Source organism: Platichthys flesus, chromosome 15 (assembly GCF_949316205.1).
Source record: "Platichthys flesus chromosome 15, fPlaFle2.1, whole genome shotgun sequence".
NCBI lineage: Eukaryota > Metazoa > Chordata > Actinopteri > Pleuronectiformes > Pleuronectidae > Platichthys > Platichthys flesus.
Window position 1 is genome coordinate 18,337,720 of NC_084959.1, and position 20,188 is coordinate 18,357,907.

The 20,188-nt window shown below is 42.0% G+C and overlaps 3 protein-coding genes across 4 annotated transcripts in view; 1 reads left to right on the top strand and 2 right to left on the bottom strand.

The window, feature by feature from the left end:
- The window catches only part of zzef1 (zinc finger, ZZ-type with EF hand domain 1), a 34,323-nt gene extending 33,007 nt beyond the window's left edge, over positions 1–1,316 (bottom strand). For both annotated transcript variants that reach the window (XM_062405920.1, XM_062405919.1), the window contains exons 1-2: positions 791–1,316; positions 23–167 (exon numbers count right to left, since the gene is read on the bottom strand). In XM_062405920.1, coding sequence (XP_062261904.1) covers positions 23–167; positions 791–1,204 — 559 coding nt within the window. In that variant the 5' untranslated portion in view covers positions 1,205–1,316. The remainder of the gene's footprint in view (positions 1–22; positions 168–790) is intronic.
- A 90-nt stretch (positions 1,317–1,406) lies between these two features.
- On the top strand, positions 1,407–3,610 carry LOC133969437 (neuferricin). The gene is made up of 4 exons (XM_062405923.1): positions 1,407–1,751; positions 2,111–2,251; positions 2,954–3,140; positions 3,291–3,610. Exons 1-4 carry the CDS (start codon positions 1,475–1,477, stop codon positions 3,463–3,465), a joined length of 780 nt encoding a protein of 259 aa, XP_062261907.1. The 5' UTR covers positions 1,407–1,474; the 3' UTR covers positions 3,466–3,610.
- On the bottom strand, positions 3,591–20,123 carry ankfy1 (ankyrin repeat and FYVE domain containing 1). The gene is made up of 25 exons (XM_062405922.1): positions 20,039–20,123; positions 15,258–15,465; positions 14,928–15,046; positions 14,620–14,755; positions 14,372–14,495; positions 13,725–13,874; positions 13,426–13,591; positions 12,943–13,147; positions 12,765–12,833; positions 12,248–12,450; positions 12,062–12,159; positions 10,239–10,440; positions 9,994–10,092; positions 9,736–9,889; positions 9,159–9,327; positions 8,550–8,668; positions 8,161–8,317; positions 7,248–7,448; positions 6,960–7,136; positions 6,711–6,858; positions 6,386–6,476; positions 5,776–5,900; positions 5,525–5,671; positions 5,318–5,408; positions 3,591–5,208 (listed from the first exon to the last, which is right to left on the bottom strand). Exons 1-25 carry the CDS (start codon positions 20,046–20,048, stop codon positions 5,076–5,078), a joined length of 3,501 nt encoding a protein of 1,166 aa, XP_062261906.1. The 5' UTR covers positions 20,049–20,123; the 3' UTR covers positions 3,591–5,075.
- Between the last annotated feature and the right edge of the window lie 65 nt (positions 20,124–20,188).

Here is a 20,188-nt window from a genome sequence, read left to right on the forward strand (position 1 = left end):
CCAAACAAATCGTATTTCGTACCTGGGGTTAGGGAGCAAGCCTGCAGCTGTCTTATCACGTGACTCAGCTCTCCCTGTAGATTAGCTCCATTGGAGTTCTTCAGAGCAATCAGCATGCTCTCGACGTCCACCACCCCATCTCCCTCTGCATCGAACTGTCCAAAAGCCTGAGACGGGGGACAAGCACAGGACACACTCAGAAAATGTATACACCGCCACAAGAAATTACATACCTACAAGCAAACATCGCAAAAAAAACTGTCAGTCTTTAGTTTATGAGGCACACAATTTGCCCTACATCTATTGTTATTATTATGCTATATTTTACAGGTGTTGAAAGAGTTATCTTTGGACATTTTGATGGATACATTGTAGTGTGCAGTTATTTAGAGCCCAGCCATGGCATTCCCTGTGTACCCACACAATGCCAAAGGCAGACTAAAGTTCACATTCATTAGATTACCCATTCATCTACAACCTTTGGTTAAACGGAACATGTCAGACAACAGACCACAAAGCAGCGTGTTGTGCCCAAAGAGGCCAAAGCTGAAGTGACAATAACCGTGTCCAGCAGAGGAGACACGATGACAGCTCAGCTCTCTCGTTTCGTTGCTCCTCCTTAAGATTACAGATCAGCCTGTATTATGGATCATGTCTGGCGCTGTCATGACCTCACACAGGCAATCTTGTTTACTACTCGCTCCTCATAAACGGGCGTAATAGCAGCTAAGAGTTGGGCCACATAACAAATAGTTTAACATCAGGTACAAGAGCCACGACTGTTCTTTACCTGTTCACATTCATCTCTGGGGGCGTCTCTGGTCTCCAGAACCTCACAGAACTGCTCCACGTTGACTGACTCCTCTCCTCGGTTGAGCCGGTCCTCCAGCCACCGCACCAGGACACCCTCGTTCCCGGCGAGCACCGACTCGTGAATGGCGACCCCGGAGTCGCTGATACGGGCCGCCGCTTCCCTCAGCTTCACTTGCTCCAGGAGGACCCCCGGGTTGGGTGGCCCGCCGGTGGGCACGGGCGGGCTGTTTGATCCCCTTCCGCTCCTGCCAGACGCGGAGCCACCGCCGCCTCCGACACCGCCGCCAGTGGCCGCAGAGGCCGGACTGTCTTCCGCGAAGCCGGGACTCTCCGTCTCCACCTCCTCCTCGTCGCCGCTGGCTCCGCCGAGGCCGCTCTCCGCGTTCCCCATGGCTCTTTCACCGACCTAGCGCGGCCCCGAGAATCGCTGCGGGCCGCTGGGTGTCAGTTTCAGGACGCTTATGCCGGGCAGACCTCTCCAACACTCACCTACAGCGACAACTCCGCCGTCCACTACTACCGCATTGACGCACCGTACGTCATCCTGCCGGAAAACGTCCTCTGCGTGCTTCCCCTGCGCATGCGCGGCGGCTTCCTGTTTCGCGGAAGCGCTCGTCGGCGTCTGCTACTCCAGTGAGAGGACGTGATGTGATGTCAGTGGATGAGAACACAGACCTGCTCGATCAGCATGCTCACTTGTGTGGTTGTGGTGGTTGTGTCTGTGTTGTTTGCTGTGTGGTTGGTTCCCCGCGAGGGGTCCGTTAAATCTGGCTCACCGCAGGGCCCCTCTGCGCGGCTCCTGACCAGACATGAGCTGTCCCTGCACGACGGGGAGCAAGGCAGCAAGGGCCTGTACCTGGCCATCATGGGGCAGGTGTTTGATGTAAACAAGGGACACAAGCACTATGGACCCGGTGGTGCCTATCACTTTATGGCAGGTGACTACTTCTTCTCCTACAGTGTCCAGAACGTGTTCGATCTCAGTATTAAATCTCAGATCGAAGTATTAAACCTCAGATCTGGGAATTATGAATTTTACATTTATTGGAGCATTAATCCGATTTGCATCACATGTGTCCAGCAGCTATTGTTTAAGTTCTGATGTGAGTCATTTGTATACATACTCAGTATTAACAGTATTTAACCACAATATATATTTGAACGTTTGGTTAAAACATTGCCAGATGTTTCTTGTCCTCAAGTCCTTAACCTAAATCAGGAACATAAATTCCACGATTATGAAAACAGCTATTGTGCATTATTATCCTCCATACTGCACTGTACTCTGTGTTTTCAGGCAGAGACGCCTCACTGTCCTTCATCACTGGAGACTTCACAGAGAGCGGCCTGACGGATGATGTGTCTAGTCTCTCCCCTCTGCAAGTGGTGGCCCTGTATGACTGGCTGGCCTTCTATCAGAGGGACTACCAGACTGTGGGTATGTAATGCTTGTCCACCTGCTATTATGATTTTTTTAAGGCACACACATTTATTGAAAAAACTAGGTGAGTCCCAGTTTACCTGTTTAATCATCTTTAAAGATCTGGTTCAGTTCTGCATAAATACAGAATGTTTCCTTGGTCAGCACATTGTATGAAGTTTAACGCTATTATAACTTGCATTAAAGCACAAGCTTTGTCCTCTAAGGATTACTCATCAGTAATAAATTGTGGGATTTGTGCTCTTCTCATGGCCCAGGAGACCCCATCTCTCTGTTACAGCTTAAAAACCTTCTTCATACTGTTTTATTCCCTTCAAACATAATGACCTTTACTAAATTTACTGCGATTGTTTATAAGATATATTCATGCTTTGGGGTATGCAAGCATAAAAAGGATGTGTTACACATTTGTTTGGTGTTGACAGTAGTTTGAACACATCAATACTCCTTCCTATTGTAATATCCAATTACAGGTCCCCACAGAAAACACATTTCCTTCCTACATATGTTAAACAAAAGCAAAATATTGGCAATAGCATTAGTTTGTATAAAAAAACATTAATATATGATATTATATAATAATTGAATTTAGTTTTTATGTTTAACAGTTTAGTCAGGGAAAAAAAAACAACTACGGACTGGTTTTACATTAATTTTCCACATCAATATAAATAAACCCTCTCCCAACTTGAATTACAGGTTTGGTAACTGGCCGGTTCTACAGCAAGACTGGACAGCCAACAGAGACCTTGTTGCAGGTAGAAGCATCACTAGCGGTAGGCCAGCGAATGAAGGCCCAGTCTGAGGTTGAGAAGCTGCATTTCCCATCGTGCAATTCAGAGTGGAGCTCTGCCAGGGGGGGAAGAGTCTGGTGCTCCACAAAGAGGTATGAGATAGTTTTGCCCTAATCAAATATTAACACCCACATGGCAAATGACTGCAATGTTGTGATGTACTCAATACCTATAATAGTGCATGTCTTACAGTAGCATGCATCATGGGTTTCCATTAGGCCTGATTCGTTTTATCTCTTCAGTGGTGGAGTGTTAAGAGACTGGACGGGTGTCCCACGGAAGCTGTTCTCTGCTGGATCCACTGGTGTCCGTTGCGTCTGTGTGGAGGACCCCTCTGCAGCAGAGGAAGACCCCAACCTGCAGAAATATGAAGGCTGCCCTCCACATGCTGAATCGTGTGCTGTTGGAGAATTTTAATCTCTGAGCCAACCTAGAAAATGGACCTATTAAAAACCTGCTTTTCAGTTGCACAAAATTCCGCAAAACATAGGGACCTTTAGTTGTAACGCACATAAGAGTTGGAATGAAGAATTCTCAATACATTTGTTTTTGATGACCTTTATGTAAAGTTGTCCTCCCTTTTTTCTAAAAGGATACACCAGGAAGAGACAGACTAGATATCTGAGCATACAGATACAATACAATGTGCATAAAAGATTAAACAATGTGCATAAAAGATTAACAGAGGCAAGATTTAGGTTTGTCACAATGACAAGCACAAACTGCATTTAAGTACAAAACAGTTGTAGTGGTCAAAAATATCACACATTTATCTGTACAATTTAACAATACTTAAAGAGGCCCCACTACCCGGTCGCCCCGCTATGCCACATTCTCCCCAATGATCAGCAATGTCATGTGATGTTGATAAAGTGCACCCGTTAGGCTTAGAAATTAAGACGCGTTCAATATAATGGGTCAAGACAACTTGACTTGAGGCAACATCGTGGGGACTTTGATCGCAACTTCCTACGACGATCTCCTGGCAGGTCAAAAATGGAATGTAGTTTTTGGTGACTGATTCTCATATCATTTTTGATGATGACGACTATGACACAACAAAATCAATTGACAGTAACAGGCATTATAGGCATTTTTATAAGGGATGAGAGGGTTTTCAAGGAAAATTTAGTTTTCATTATAAAATGGGGTTTATAATAATCATATTTTCCCAAATTGCCGTGTTAAGAATTATCCTTTTCTACTAAATTGGAATATGCCCACACACAACAATATGAATTAATCATGAAAGAAAAGAATTTCCTCTGCTGCCCGTTCGTGCCATATACCAACTCTAATGGTAAAATAAGACAAAGTCAATGTTATAATTCTGAAAATAACTAAATAGATTAGATCTCAATTGGACATGATGCTCATTTAAAAAATGAAATGAGGCGCTTGTCTTTGAAATCCTCCTAGCCTGTCCCACTTCATTCAGTCAATACAGAATTTGGGGTGAATGACAATTTGCAGAGAACCTGCTGTTGGTTCAGTCACTTGGTTGACAGCAACCTCAGTTCTTAAATGAAGGTTAATATTCATTTGGTAGCAGTGATTTTTTTTGGTCACACATCATAAAGGAGAGTATACCAACAGAGAAGAGGACAACAACTCCTCTAAATTGATTTGATCATTAGTGATATTCCATGATTAAATTGTACAGCAGTTACCCGCTTGTAATAATTAGAGGTCATCGGTACAAACACACATTATTGAGCTGGGGGACATGATCAACAAATTGTGTCCAGCTGTCACCGAGCTGGAGGAGCTGCTTATATCATCTTTAAGATACTTTGATCAAAACAGAAACAAAAAGACAATGTTTCACTTTCTATTTAAACGTCCCTCTAGAACATTAATAGTTTTTCATAGACTGGAAGAGTATAAAGGCTATGGTCCATGTCCGGGAATCTCTTGTTAGTATGTCCTGCTACTGATGTCCCTTGTCCTGGTGTGCCTGAAAAACTGTGCCGAGTTGGGCCTGGCATGGCCAGTGTCAGAGGATGGAGGATATCCAGCCCAATACATTACGATACCCCACCCAGAGTTAGTACATCAAAGCAGATGTCACACACCCTCACTGGCTTGTTCAAGTCAAACTTGATGATGGGTATCTCCTTTATAGAGCACTTGTGACACAAGAGACGCCCACAGTGGCGGCTAGAATGAACAGTCAAGAAAGAGACGCAGGATTAATGATTTAGTTTGACACAAAGTGAAAATATGAATAAAATTAATAAAACATTATTTATATCAAAACAATACTAACCAGTGATGTTTCCTTGTAGTTACACCAAACTTGGCAATGCATTCATAACAGTTTGACCCATCACACCATGGGGGCTCTTTGGACAGCATATCTATAAAAAAACAAAAAACAAAAAGGAGGATATAGTCTAGTTATAACACATGGGATCAAAACATATCACTTCATATGCGAAGTATCTCTGTTATATGGTTAAGTGTAAAAACTAACCTAGAAGGCGAAACAGCAACTGTTTGGTTGCAACTTGGTAGTTGAAAATGTTGATGCCCTGATTATTATTGATGCCCAGTCGAGCCCCAGCCCTCACAATGGCACGGCACAGATTTGCATTTCCTTTTGTGTAGGCCAGAAGCAGAACTGCAATAAAACATAGATCATGCTCATTTTATGACGGCTCTAGTACTGTTTTTTTTATTGGACATGTAGAAAGTTAACAAAAGAGATAATTCAATATACAGTACCTGTGTTCCCTTCATTATCTGGTTTGTCCAGAGGGTATTCGGGCATACACTCGAGGAACAACTCAAAAATGGCGGCAGCGTTTTCTTTCCCATAATGGCCGAGTACGTGCATTGGTGACTGACCCCTAAGTAGGCATGAGATAAAAAGAAGACATAGGTTGAGTTTTTATTGATTGTTAAGCTTCCTCTCTCAACAGTGATGTCTATCATTAGCACTGCCAACTGAAGTGCTCCATACATCATCTACGTTGCGAATACTGTTGTTTTTACCCAGTCTGAGATGACCCATGAAACAGTTTGTGTATGTGTCAGTGTGAGTTTGTGAGTACGAGACACAACCTAAATCAATGAATGAATGCACACAGCTATGAAGAAAATTTAAGTGATCAGTGTTGTTATTCTGGCATTACAAACAAATCAACGTTTAAACTGTAGCAGGTCAGAGAGGGCAGCTGTGTGTCTGCCAGTCAGCAAGAAAGAGAGAGAGCAATGTGCCAACGCCCCCTCATCTTAAAAAACACAGTGTATCTTTTTGGGGTGTTACAGCTTGAATGAGCTTATTTCCCAAAGGATTCGATAATACTCCAGTGATTTAATCAGGAAAGTGTACCTGAGATTAAAGGCCTCAGCATCGACGTTGGACTCTGTGAGTAGGGTTCTCACATTATTAAGGCGGCCTTGCATCACAGCCAGATGCAGAGCTGGAAAGAGCAGGAAGAATAGAGAAAGGATAAAATGTTATTTACAAGGATGAAGGTGACTGGGCAATACTATAATGTAGTGGTCTTACTAAAAACAATGCCTATGTTGGGTCAAAACTGTATACTGATTCTCCTCATCAACCTGGAATTTGGAAATTTGTCAATTTAAATAGTTATCGTTTCATAATATTATCCCAGATCAAGTTATAATACAGATACAGTAATATAAGGTACCATTATTTCCATTTTCATCCTCAGCAGCAAAGTCTACTCCATTTTCGATCAACACAGAACAAATAGTGGCCAGGTCCTGCTGGGCGGCCAGGTGCAGTGCTGTCTGCCTGTGTTTTGTCAGCTCATTTACTTTTGCTCCGGCAAGCAACTAGAGAAAGAGAAAAATATAAACAGCATCACATACACCACTCTTTCTCTGACACTTAAACTGGCATGAATGGGAGATGCAGAGGAGCAACCAAGGTCTACCAGGTTGCGGACGATGATCTCAGATCCAGCCTGGACAGCCAGGTGGAGAGGGGTGAGTTTGGCTGCATCCTGAACCCTGGAGTTGACATTAGCTTGGACACTGATGAGGAACAGGACACTTTCGATATCGGAATTTTGCACAGCCACGTGTAGAAAATTGCGGCCTTTGTTGTCCACCTGTACGGAAACAGAAGTTTGAGAGATCATTACTGTACCTAAATAATTTTTATTGGTGCAACAGTAATACTGAAGATGAAGATGAAACTGGTGCATTTATGTCTGGGCTACCTGTTCAGCAGCACCTGGCTCCCTCTTGAGGATAGCCTCTGCTGCCTTATTGTTCTTGTGTGTCATGGCACAGGCGAAGGGGGTCATTCCTTGGCGGTCGCGAATGTTCAGACGAATGTCTGGATGGGAGATGAGGAGCTGGATGATGACGTTGTGCTGGCTGCTAATGGCAGCATGGATAGGAGCTCGACCCTCTGCATCCTGATAGTGACAGTGAGAAATAGAGCATGATTACAGCTCACTTATTAAGTATAACAATCTATTGTTTGCTTTACTGGTGCAATGGCCGTTGTAGATGGGTTGTTTGCTTGGACTGTGGTAATGTTGGTTGCAACTTTCTTTCTGAAACTGTGAAAGTGACTTGCTGGACTCAGTCAACAAAACGGGAGAGTTTTCATTGCAACCTGATGAGATGAACAGTTCTTGAAATATGCATTCCTTATACAGACAGATTGAGACTTCTGGAATTAGTAGATAGTTGCTCTTAAAGGAAAAAGTATAAACACGATCTAGGAAGGGGCAATTGTGAAACCATGAGCTAATATCGATGATTTTTGTATCACTGTGTATTTGTAACAAAAATACTAATTGTGAAGAACTAAATCCTTTCAGGCCTCCATTAAACTATCTTTACATGAACACCATCTCAATGTTAAATCATTCCAATGATTAAATAACCTTTAATATAACTATCTTCCTGAGAAGAAAAAAAAAAATAACTTTTGGGATTTTTTCATTACTTTAGCACTGGGTGTTTTAAAAGAATAAAATCAAAAAAGGATTTGAAATGTTATTAAGCCATGAATAATATAATAAGCCACTGTTATGCTCACATCGGCCCGTCACTGAGTGAAGTTTAGAGAGATCTCTCATAAGATCAGAGAGTAATGGACCCTCTGATGAGCTGACTGACCTGTGTGTTAACATTGGCTCCAAACTCTAGAAGGCACTGCACCACCTCCTCCAATCCCCAAATGCTTGCCAGATGGAGGGGCGTTTGCCCATCTCGGGCTTCTTCGTCTCCTTCCCCATTTAGCCCTGGCTGCCTGGGGCTATTCACATCACACCCGCTATAGAGAAATAACATAAGGAATAAGTTAAGGCACATAGTCACATAGATGTCATTACATCGAGCTTACAAAGACACCATTTTTTAATTAGTTTGATTTTTTTTTTTAATCTTAAGATTATAATATTCGCCAATATACAAATGATTCACAGACTCTGCAGATATGTGCATCCAAAGTTTAGGATTATATTCTCCAAATTCTAGCAGTATAACAGAAATGAGAATTTGCAGACCTGCGGATGAGGAAGCAAGCAGACACCTCATTATTCTCATCTACGGCTCTGTGCAGGAGAGTCTGCTTGCAGCCAGAGGGCCCTGTGCTCCAACTAGTCGCATCGCAGCCATGGCGGACCTAAGTGGGACAAACAGGGGACAAGACAGTCAAAATGTGAAAGAATGACGGTTTCTCAAATTTAAATTCATCTACAGAACTTATAATGTGTATGTTGCCAATAAAAACGCTTCAGTGACGATAAAGTGGTAACGTGTGTGAACACAGGTCTTTATGGTTTTTTTGCAGTTCTTTGGCTCCACAATATAAGTGATTTATAGAGAAACCAATCTTTGTTCACTAAATTTATTTTGTGACTGTGAAAAGATAATGGATGTTATACGGACAAATGAACATCCCTACGGTTTCACTTAATGCAATGGTAAGGAGGTATTTCATTCCCCTTTGGGATAATTTATTCCTAAATCAAACTTGATTTATTCTTTATAGCTATTCCAGAGGTGTTATCTCACTGACATTTCTTAGATAAAGTTTTGGTAACAACTGAGAGCACACCAAGAATGAATGAAAAGAGTAATTTCTCAATCGGTTGTGTATGAATTTGTCTCACCAGTGTGGATGCAATATCTTCCAGGCCGTTCTCTAGAGCCAGCCAGAGTGGAGGGTCCCCTTTGTCATCCACAACTGACATATCAGCTCCTCTTGTGCAAATGGCATCTACCACCATTGGCAGCTGGTTACTAATGGCCAACTGTAGTGCTGTTTGTCCCTCTTGAGTTCTAGTCAAAGAGGAAATGCAAAACATAAGATACAGACAAATCCATGACAATTTAAAAACTCATTTCAAAGTTGTTAACTGGCAGATGATAAACATACAATAAAGAGGTCTGTATTTTGGGTCCAAACTGGTTATTGTTACTACTGAATGCTACCGCTGAAGTTTTACTGAATACAGTTCAAATTAAAACAAAATTAAAACAGAGGGCAGGGGGACCCTACATGGGGGTTAATGAATGGACCATCAATAGCAAACAACACCAGTTTGCCTCTAGCAGGGGATCAGTCCAGATCCTGCACCCTTTTGTTTCCTCTGCTGTCAACAGACTAATGAAGGTCTATAATGCTCATAACAGCCGTAACCTACAATTTTACAGATCCTAACTTCTGCAGCATAACCCAGGCATTACCTCACATTGATGTCAGCCTGATGTTCAAGAAGGAAGAGGGCACTCTTGCTGTCCTGTCTCTGGATGGCCATATGAAGCAGGGTTTGTCCATTGGACATAGTGTCGTTGATAGAAGCCCCTGAGCCCAGCAGCTGAGCTGCTATAGTGTGCATACCTGGCAGGGCCAAATTACACATGTTACACATCACACACAGATCACCAAGCAAGCTTACTCGATTATGAAGATTCAACTGTTTAATATGGTGCAGAGCTGTGTACCTGTCCAGAGGGCCAACCCCAGTACCGTCTGGTCCATGGAGTCTTTGAGACTGAAGTCTGGAATGATCTGGAAGTTGTTGGTGGCATGAAGTGCATTGGCTGAAATAGAGGCAATAAATCAAGGGAGAATTAATAGAAACATTTTGGCACGTTTGAGTATATTGGTGATAATGCAGAAATAGCTTATTGCTTTTATCACATTTACATCTGTTAAGATTTATCACACTCCCAAAACGTATACAGACCTTTTTGCTCAAGGATGACAGAGACCACATCTGGGTGGTTGTGAGCAATGGCCATGTGGAGGGGGGTCTGCGTCGCCACGCCATTGGTTTCATCAGGCAGGGCCTTCTGTGTCTGTAGGTTGGGGTTGGCTCCCTGCTGGAGCAGCTCTGCTGTCAGGCTTGCCAGGCCACAGCGACATGCTGTATGAAGCGGGATCTCACCCTGAAAAAAGGAAGAGGGATTAATACGGCTTTTTATTATTATTACAAAATAATTTCCCCTTCACCTTAGAATTTAGGATACGGTTACATTTGTAAGGCCTGAAGACATAAAAAGTCAGATTATAATTTTCTGATTTTTGACAAGAACCCACTGCACAATACTGAGGCAATGTTGCTACAAGTACTAAATGTTTTCACCTATTGAAATTTTCTCCTGCCGTCTGAATAATGTATTTAGGTGGACATCTTTGATTTGATACTTCATTCTTTATATATGTAACATATAATTAGCCAGTAATCTGAAGAAATGAAAAAGCTCTTTTTGGGTCAATTATACATATTAGCCTTATTATAAATTTGTAGTAATAATTCTGTGTGATTAATTGATGTAGGATTTCTTAAAGATTTTGTGTTTCTTCTTTTTCTATTTTCTAGTTACACTACCGTTAAAAAGATTGGGGTCACCCAGACAATTTCGAGGTTGTCAAAATCAAGACATTGACAAGGTTAGAAATAAGGATTTTTAAGTGAAATACGAATTTTGTTCTTCAAACTTTGCTCTGTTCAAAGGATGCTCCATTTGCAGCAATTACAGCATTGCAGACCTTTGGCATTCTAGCTGTTAATTTGTTGAGGTAATCTGCAGAATGACCCGCTCCATGTACCTATACCCAATCCCACGCACTCGCTGAGAGCGACACACGCAGTGAGATCAGAGTTCGTTCATGTGAAGCAGCCGGTCAGTGACTTTGTAGATGAACAGTGGAAACAAACAGTGAAACACAGAGTCACAGCTGCTCAGTGATCAGCGCTGCTGCGTCATGATCAGAGCAGAAGTCGGAGTTGGTTTGTAGCGAGCTGGGGTTTCTGTGTCATCCTCCACTCTGCTCTCTCTTGAACTAATAAACACTCATCACTAGTTATCAGGACCTGATCAGTACAGGAAGTAACTTAGTGTTGTTTGATTCGCTCCAGAGTTTGAGGCTGTATTTAAACATCATGAAAATGACCTAGCAACATGTTCCGCTCAGTAAAACACGAGACGTGACGCTCACAGTCAGGACTCAGTGTTAGAATGAGTGGAGCGACACGCAGACATGATCCATCACCATCGATTCATAACCCCAACACATGACCCTTGTTTGTCACCTAAATCCTCCCAATAAAAAATTAACTATGAATGTGAACTAGTTTAATTTCATCTGCACAAACCTGAGAAACGAAAGGTTTGGATGTTTGTTTGATTTAAAAAAGATAAGAATAAGTTTTATTCAACGATCCTATATTAACAAAAATTAAAAGAGCAAAGCCTAAGATGCCCCAAATGTTTAGGATAAAGTTCTAAATAACATCATTCTATGTTTGCTCAGAGGCAAAGCAAAGACACAGTCATATTTAATTATGGTATGGTATGTTTTGGTTTGATTTAAAATTTCAATCTTACTAACTACCATATGGACTTGTCATCAATCAAAAAGAAATGTGAGATGTATATACCCGCCTTCTGTCATTTAACTTTCCGTTCCCACAAAAATATCCCCATTTATAAATGGGGATTAATCTGATAAAAAAATGTAATCCATTGACATCCCTAATGTAGATGCTACTCATTTCATACGTACCCATTTGTTGACATGGTTGACCTTCGCTCCATGAGTAGCTAGGAACAGAGCAGCTGCCTCGTTGCCTGCCCGAGCTGCTCTCTGCATGAGGCAGTTTTCTACAGAGACGAGAGGAAAATGTTTTGCAAGTCAAATGCACCATCAGATTCAGACAGATATTCCTGCAGTAAAATTATCAATAAGCACCTGTGGTAGTGTCGGGTGCATCAGGGTTGCTCCCTCTCTGGATGAGCTGTGCGGCAAAGCTATTCTCGTCAAATGAGGTGCCGTTTACTACTGGTGCATCGTCCTCAAATGGATTGACCGATGGGTCTGAAGACACTGTGATATACTGCAGGGCCAGCCACAGAGCTGTGCTGCCTTCATGGTCCTTGAGCTCGAGGTCAAGCCTAACAAGATGGATAGAGTACATCAGGCTCCACACAGGGAAATACTTGGAGGTAAATAATGGCCAGGGTGCCATGATATGACATTGCACATATGAGTATGTTACATTTGTTATCTACTCTTATTATACAGCATCGCATAGAATAGGGGGGAAAAAGTATATATTGTGATTAAGGTAAAATAAGAAATTGCGCATAATCTACTTTTGTCTATTTGCAGTTTGGATATGGTGGTAATTGAACACTAAGCCTGCTGTGTGTGATTTTCCATGTCAGGAACAAACGCACTAATTCCACATGAAGTGTAAATAACTCACTGTTTGCACTCTAGTAACTGTCTGAACACTGGCTCATTCCCTGATGCAACAGCTTCATGTAGCGGAGTCCTGAAAAACAACAAAAGGAAAAAAAGTTGAAGCACTATGATACTTTGCGAGGCAGTTGACCTCCACCGGGATCCGTCACAGATCATAAGCCAAGAGCCCTGTGACCCACCTGCCCTTGCTGTTCTGCATGTTGGGGTTGGCTCCGGTCTTGAGCAGAGCCTCTGCGATTCGTGCCATGCCGCTCATTACCTCCACAGAATGTTTCTTGGGGCTGAAAGAACAGACCAGGTGAAGTGGGGTTTCCACGGCCCCCACTGTGCTTGCGTTGACCTGAGCTGAGTGGCGAATCAGGAAGATTGAGGCAAATTCATCACCTGGAATGTGAAAGAAAAATGGTTATTAAAAAAAATGAAACTCTGTCGTTTCATGTATTATCTCTGATATTCCAAATTGGAGATAATTTCTATACAGAAACATTGTTGTAAAAGGTGGAGTGATTCTTCACAGAAATAGTTTATTGAATCATTTGATCAAGAGGGTATCTCAAAAGGTCGATTTTGAAATGAACACCAAGACGGCTAAACTAAAAGTTGATTTTGGACATTACTGTAACAAGAAACACACATGGATGAGTGAGATAGTGACCCCGCACCTCTTTGGATGGCCTTATGCAAGAGGCTCCAGCCACTCTGGTCCACCATATCCACGTCAGCTTTGTTGTTAACCAGAGTGGTGGCAATGCTTTCCAATTGACGAGAGAGTGCCAGGTCTAACGCCAGGTCGCCATTGTTGTCTACTTCATTTAGCTTGCCAGGGAGCTGACAACAAGAGGAAACAACATTAAAACTAAACATAAAACCTGCTTATAGCATAATGAGAAAGATTTAATCTTCCTTACTGCTTCCATTGTAACTTACAAAAGAAAATTAAGGAGATCTATGGTGAACTGACCTGTGAGTCCATCTCAATGAGATAGAGAAAGACCACATCTTCCCGCTCAACTTTTATGGCTTTGTGGAGAGGAAACTCTGTTTTAGATTTGATCATCTTGTACAGAAGTGGGGCACTCATGGTGCTGAAATCTTCTTTTCTTAGATCATCCTGATAAATAAAACATGAAAACGGGCAATGAAACACGATACAGAATCAGCTTTGAATAAAAGAATTAGTGTTACGTAGAAAATTGTAAAAAAAAAAAAAAAAGAGAAAAAACTGGCCTGGAGGTGTCAAAGATGATGACAGCTAACAGCTATTTTTTAACTAAAGTCATAAAAACAACCATGACAGTTGTAAAAGTCTGGCTTTATTGTATCGTAAATGGTGATGTAAAAAAGACTGGTGGGACAAAAAAGGCAAGTATATCTTATGAATCTAAAGGAGTACACACTGGTTTAAAGTGGCATATTTGTGTTGATGCCTAGGGACTGCTGAAAACCATAATACAGATAAATTATCACATTTTTTAAGATTAAAAAGTTTTAATCTAATATGGTTTGGTATTACAACACCGAAAAACAATCCCAACTGTTTATCCTTTCCACAAGTAAATGAAAACACCTAAGGCCAGTAAGCCGTGAACAAACACTAAAGGTACTCACCCAGTGACTGGCAATGATCTCCCCACAGTAGTTCATCAGGGTGGTGGCGTTGAGTTCCTCCGCTGTCTGGTAGAAGCGAATGCAGTTCCTGACATTCACAGAGGACATCACGCCTTTTTCACACCTGTCCCAATGGAAAGACAGACGTTTTTTAGGCCATTAAGCCACATGTGGTGCTCTTCAATAGGTTCTGCCACGGCACTGCTGCTACTAACGGCAAGGAAAAAAGGCAGTGTACTCATGCTGACCTCTCTCGAAGCAGCTGGAGCTGGAAGCGGTTAGCAAGCTTCATCAGGTCGATAAGAAATGCATCCTCCTCACTGAGTTCCAACTCATCAGTGTAAGCCCAGCGCAACATCGCCATGGCAACCGCAGGCTTACAATCTGCGAATTATTTATATCATAAAGGCAGTTAGAAACATGCTATGAATACATTTCTGGGTATTTTACACACTGCAAAATGATCATCCACTTCTTACTTTATCCCAAATGGATTAATTTTCATTATAAGTTAAGCTCCTCTTTTAATACGGTGGTGTCACAGGGGTCTGCTCACCAGATAGGTCCAGTTCAGAGGTGGAGGTCAGGTTAGCCAGACTCCAGGCATCACTGCGAGCAGCCAAAACAAACTTATGGGCACTAAGTGTCTCCCCTGCAACTTTCACTTTCAGATCACTGCAAAACACACATTCATCACACACCAGTTATCTCAAACTCTTGCCAAATACATTTTAAATACAAAAACAAACAATAAATAACATCAAAAGACAATAATGTATCAGAATAGGTGTTTCTGAATTTCATACAACACACACCAGACACAAAAGTATTTACCGTTTGCATAACTCGATTTTTTTATGTGTACCGATCCAAGCATGAACCTCACCTGTAATGTTCCTGCTGATAGAGGTCAGCCACGATGTCCAGCAAACGACTAATGAAGGTCTCTGGTGCTGAAGGGTTGGGGGAGCCCTGACCAGAACCCTGAGCAGCGAGCACAGCACATCGCCTCTCTGTGTCAGCCAGCTTCTGTTGCATCTTCACATACTCCTGCCTGAGCAGGGCCAGGTGCTTCTGCAGCTTGGCCACCTCCTCTGCTCCACATCAAGGGAAAGGAAACAGACAGAGGACAAAACATGATGCAGAGATGGAAAATAACTGAGGTTAGAAAGACCTATTCCTAAACACAGGTTAAATCTGAACTCTGTTAGGCACTTTTTGCCTGAAATTAAAGGGGGTGGTCCAAAGTACATTCACTGGATAGTGTTTGGTATTGATTTTACACCGTTTACCTTCAGAGACTGCTGGGGTGCAGTCAGCCACAGGCCGGTTCAAATTTGCATGTTCTACCTGGGTTTTTGTGTGTTTTTCTCCGGGTACACCGGCTTCCTCCCGCAGTCCAAAGACATACAGATTGGAGTCAGGTTAATCTGAAACTCTAAATTGACTCTTGGTGTGAATCCGGGCTAAATGGTTGTTTGTCTCTGTCGTCCCTACGATACCCTGCCAACCTGTCAGAGGTCATTGTGTATATTGCCTCCAGTCCAAACAAAAACTAAATTGCTGATTAAAGGTGACTTTTGTCTGTTATACTACAGGATGAAGCTGTTGTGTTAGATTTGCACTGACTGGTGGTTTGAGAAATTTGTCCTGAGACATTATTAGTGCCTTCGGACTGTCGTTGCTCGGCCCCTATTGCTTTTCACAAGATTATTCTGACAAATAATAACATTTATGACGGCTTACACATATTCCAAAACTCAGCAAACTTGGTGGGCGTGTCAGGCCTGGTGAAATGTTCAATTATGGAGTAATTGAAAATGGGCCTGCCAAAAAGGCTTAACAGCACACCCTAAAACAGTAATTCCATCTGGTTTGAACGCTCTTTATGAAATTCGGTACACAAATGTAGCATGACCGGATGGAACAATAGGTCCATGCCACCAATTTGATTAACTCAACAGGAAGTCGGACATTTTGAATTTGGTGGCCAATTTGCATGTTGTCTATTTTAACGAATTCCTTCTTGAGCTTTAATCAGATCAACTTCAAAATCAGTAAGAGCCCTCTCAAGAACATAGAAATAAAAACCTTGATTTTTGGACAGTGGCGTAAAACTTAAGATTGTTTTTTGCACGTACATGATCAGAGCCCCAACTGGAACCGCTCTACATATTATAGTTAATATTTAAATAAAGAGGGCCACCTCCTGATTCACAGTACTCCACTGTGCATTGTTCAACCAGCTCCAAAATTCTCAACTATGATCATAGTCTCAAACTGAACAGATAAATTAGTCTGTATGTAGTTATAGTGATTGCACCACATACTGGCAACAGGAATTCAGCCTTGTTTTACAACTGTCATTTGATTTATATTACATTTTCACCATGTGGTCTACACTAGATGGCCCGGACCATAATGCTTGATTAGTGGGCGTGGTTCGGCGTTGCATGATAATTTTTTAACTGGTCTTTTTGATCAGGAGTGTACCTTCAAATACAACACACACAGTCAAATTCACTCAGAGCTTTACAAGTTTTATTTCAAATATTAACATTAACTTAATGACTGCCGGGCAGCCGATAGAGAAAATAAATAAAAATGTGCCCTAATATTGTATAGCCCCTGTCAACTTCACACAAAATGACAGATTAAGAAGTGTAAGCCACTTAGGCTACTTTTAAACAATAAATAAAAGGTTAATTAAATCAATTTTTTCCCTCATCCATATATCAAAGGCCGTCAAGGTGTCTTTGATATTCGGCCTTCTAAGTCGATACAAACGCAAATAAAGCGACTTAAAAGGGTTAAAGTATTAATGGATTAATGGATTAAAGGTAATGCCTTTGACCTTGCCTAGTAGAAGACACCTTGACGTTTGATTGCAACCATGAACAATAAACCATACAAAACTTTAAAAAGTATGCTACTTGGTGTCCGGTGTCTATTTTGGTATAAACTGCAAGGTATTGTGATTAAAACATATTTCAAAATACATATCACATCAGGTTATAAAAAAAAAAAATTAATGATGTATCCCCTTCCATCCAATGGTTATGTTTTCAAAATGTTTCTTGTCTGTTTGTTAGCAGGATTACAAAAAACTGCTCATGCGCATGATCTTGTTCAAAACATTTTTTTTACAAGGAAATCGATGCTATCTAGAAATGCATTCATAAAAATGTCCATACAAAATATATCAAATGGGTAAGTTGACTAAAACATTAATGAACTACATAAAACATAATGCATGCCTCTGGAGTTATAGGTGTAAAAACACTCAAGAAAAAGACCATCCTCATCCAGAAGTGACAAATCTGTCCTGTTGCACACGATGCTGTGTACACCAGATTACAGGTAACAATACAAAAGTGCTGTCTTACTTAATTGATTAGTATAGGGTTCTTAAATGACACTGAATAATGATATACCATGGTTGTGGTCATTGATACAACGCCACTTTTTAAGCCTTCCAGTGAAGACGTTCAATCAGCACAGAAAGCCGCCTCCCTTGCTTAACATAGCAGCGTAAACAGCGGCGTTTACCGCACCAGAACGTTGTAATTTACGCCGTTCTTTACGCTGTTTTCTTTACATGATCTTAGTGATGAGTGACGTATTGTTTCCAGGTTGGCTTGAATATCTACCATGTGTTGTGTTGCCCTACTTTGTTGTACTTTGTTTCATTCTACTTTACATTGTTTTACTCTGTCTTCCTTGCCGTGGCTTTTTAAAGTATCACGTCAGAGTGCTTTACCAGGTTATGTGTGAGCTTTTTAAAAGTGTGCATGTGAGTGGGGTTTGTCACTTTTTGGTTTTGGATTGTAGGTGACCGCTTAATTGATGTGTTTCTAGTATTTTCCATTCCTTTGTTTATTGTATCACCTGTATCACATTTTCACCCACCTTATGACTTGATTGATTAGACTTTATTTGGCTTTTGAATAATTGGGTAAATGTCTATTTTACTGGTATAAATTTATATTGTTTTGGGATTTTGTCTTTACTTTTGTTTCATTTGTTGCGTGTGTGTGTGTGTGTTTCCATTATATTTTATAGGAGCTGAGAGCTTAAATTGGTGGGGGCTGGTGTCTTTCCTGGCGGTGTCTCCCTCCTGTGTGCTGTGCCATGCACCACACGCTGTTTCGCCCATTCCTTTTTGAAATCCCTTTCCTATCTGACCAAAGTTGCACAGAAGCATTTGATTTTCCACAGTCTCTGCGCAAGACCCAAATCGCTGAATCTTAAAACCTGTCTACAAATGCAGTCCAAGTAGTTTTGTTTGGACAGACTTTTCCCAGTTCCTCAAACTGAAAACACACTTTCTATGGATGTTTGTGTCATGTCTCAGCCAAGAGTCCACAGAGTTGAACTGGGGCCCATTTCCTTCCTTTAAACCAGTAAAGTTAAAGTGAAGAAAGAATGCTGAGGCGGCACGTTACTTTGTCCTCCCTTGTAAACCGTCGCTGGCACGACAACTGGTCATGAGGTCCAGAAAAGGGGTGTTTCTAGAAAAAAATAACCACCTGATCAGCTCAACACAGGAAGGGTGGTATGCTTGAGCAGCAGCTTACGGACTAACAGAACCGCCACTGGATCGTTTTTTATAAGGTTCTTATCCCCATTTCTTGTGCAGGGTTATCAGGCATCACTGATGCATCTGCAAAACAATATCTACCTCAGTTTTTTATTTATTTCCCCAGAGACCAAAGTAAAACTTCAGGACTTGTGTACATGATCTAGTCTCTTCCAGTCTTAACCAATGCACCAACTACTTTGCAAACACAGAACACACAAGTTAAATACCATAAAAGTTTACTACCAGTAATAGAATCCATACATTGCACGAGTAGGTCTGAAGAACAGTATGCTTTTGCATGCAACTTTTTCATTGAGGTTAAAGGCTCAGACATTCATTGGGTGTGTGTGATTCCATTTCCCTTCAGCTCAGTTGATATGCAGAAGTTACACACACACAATTACACCACAGGTTGGTGGAGGGTTGAAGCTGGTAAGCAGATTTTCCCTTAAGGAGGAGCACCCAGCAGGCGCACCCTGATGTCTTGGCCCGAGTCGAGGTGTTGCCCTTGGCCTGGGCAGCTCTGCCAGGTGACAGGGAGTGACACCTGCCACCCCCACGGTCCTGTATTTACCTTCCGATTAACAACACTGCAGTGTGTGTCAACGTTTTCTAAAAACGGCCCCTTCACGAACGAAACCGCGACAGTCACTGGAGAGTAGACTGTGGCGGAATGATTGCTTAATAGTGCAGTTTGATGCCAATCTTTGTCGTTGACATTTAGCTAAAAACTACTATGGACGCTACCTGCGAATTATAAGTTAACATACGGTTTTTATTTTCTCGCGTGTCGAACCCAGCAGAGATCAGGAATAGCAGCTGTCCCCTGCGGACCGGTCCCCCTTCATCACATTATCTGATGCCCGGTTCGGCTAACCCCAAAAATCCAGCTAGCAGCACCACCGACAGCTAACGGTGGAGCTGAGGAGGACAAGCTAACGCTGCGCTTCGTGTTTTCGGCCCCACACGATGTACTGGTCGTGAAGCAGCCGAGACACTGGTCCATTCGGTCCCACAGTTCAACAAGCACACGAGAAGAACAGGGAGTGGACCGAGCAGTGAGGGAAAAAAAATCAATCTCATACCTTCCGCCATGTTGCTCAGCGTTAGCTCCGGAGACTCTATCGCGATATGACGGACAGGCGGATAGTAGCCAGCGGTGCTGCGTTCAACAACACGCCAAAAACATAGTTCATCACAAAACCGCTGCCAATCATCTCTCTTGTGCTGTATAA

Bases quoted from the DNA above. Each gene is read 5' to 3' on its own strand.
- ankfy1 (XM_062405922.1), bottom strand. The intron at 13,592-13,724 runs GTCAGTTCACCA...TCTTGTTGTCAG, and splicing joins TCATTGAGATGGACTCACAG to CTCCCTGGCAAGCTAAATGA. The intron at 12,451-12,764 runs GTGAGTTATTTA...CCATCTTGTTAG, and splicing joins CAGTTACTAGAGTGCAAACA to GCTTGACCTCGAGCTCAAGG.
- LOC133969437 (XM_062405923.1), top strand. From the start codon at position 1,475: ATGAGAACACAGACCTGCTCGATCAGCATGCTCACTTGTGTGGTTGTG. The intron at 1,752-2,110 runs GTGACTACTTCT...CTGTGTTTTCAG, and splicing joins TGCCTATCACTTTATGGCAG to GCAGAGACGCCTCACTGTCC. The intron at 3,141-3,290 runs GTATGAGATAGT...TTATCTCTTCAG, and splicing joins GTCTGGTGCTCCACAAAGAG to TGGTGGAGTGTTAAGAGACT.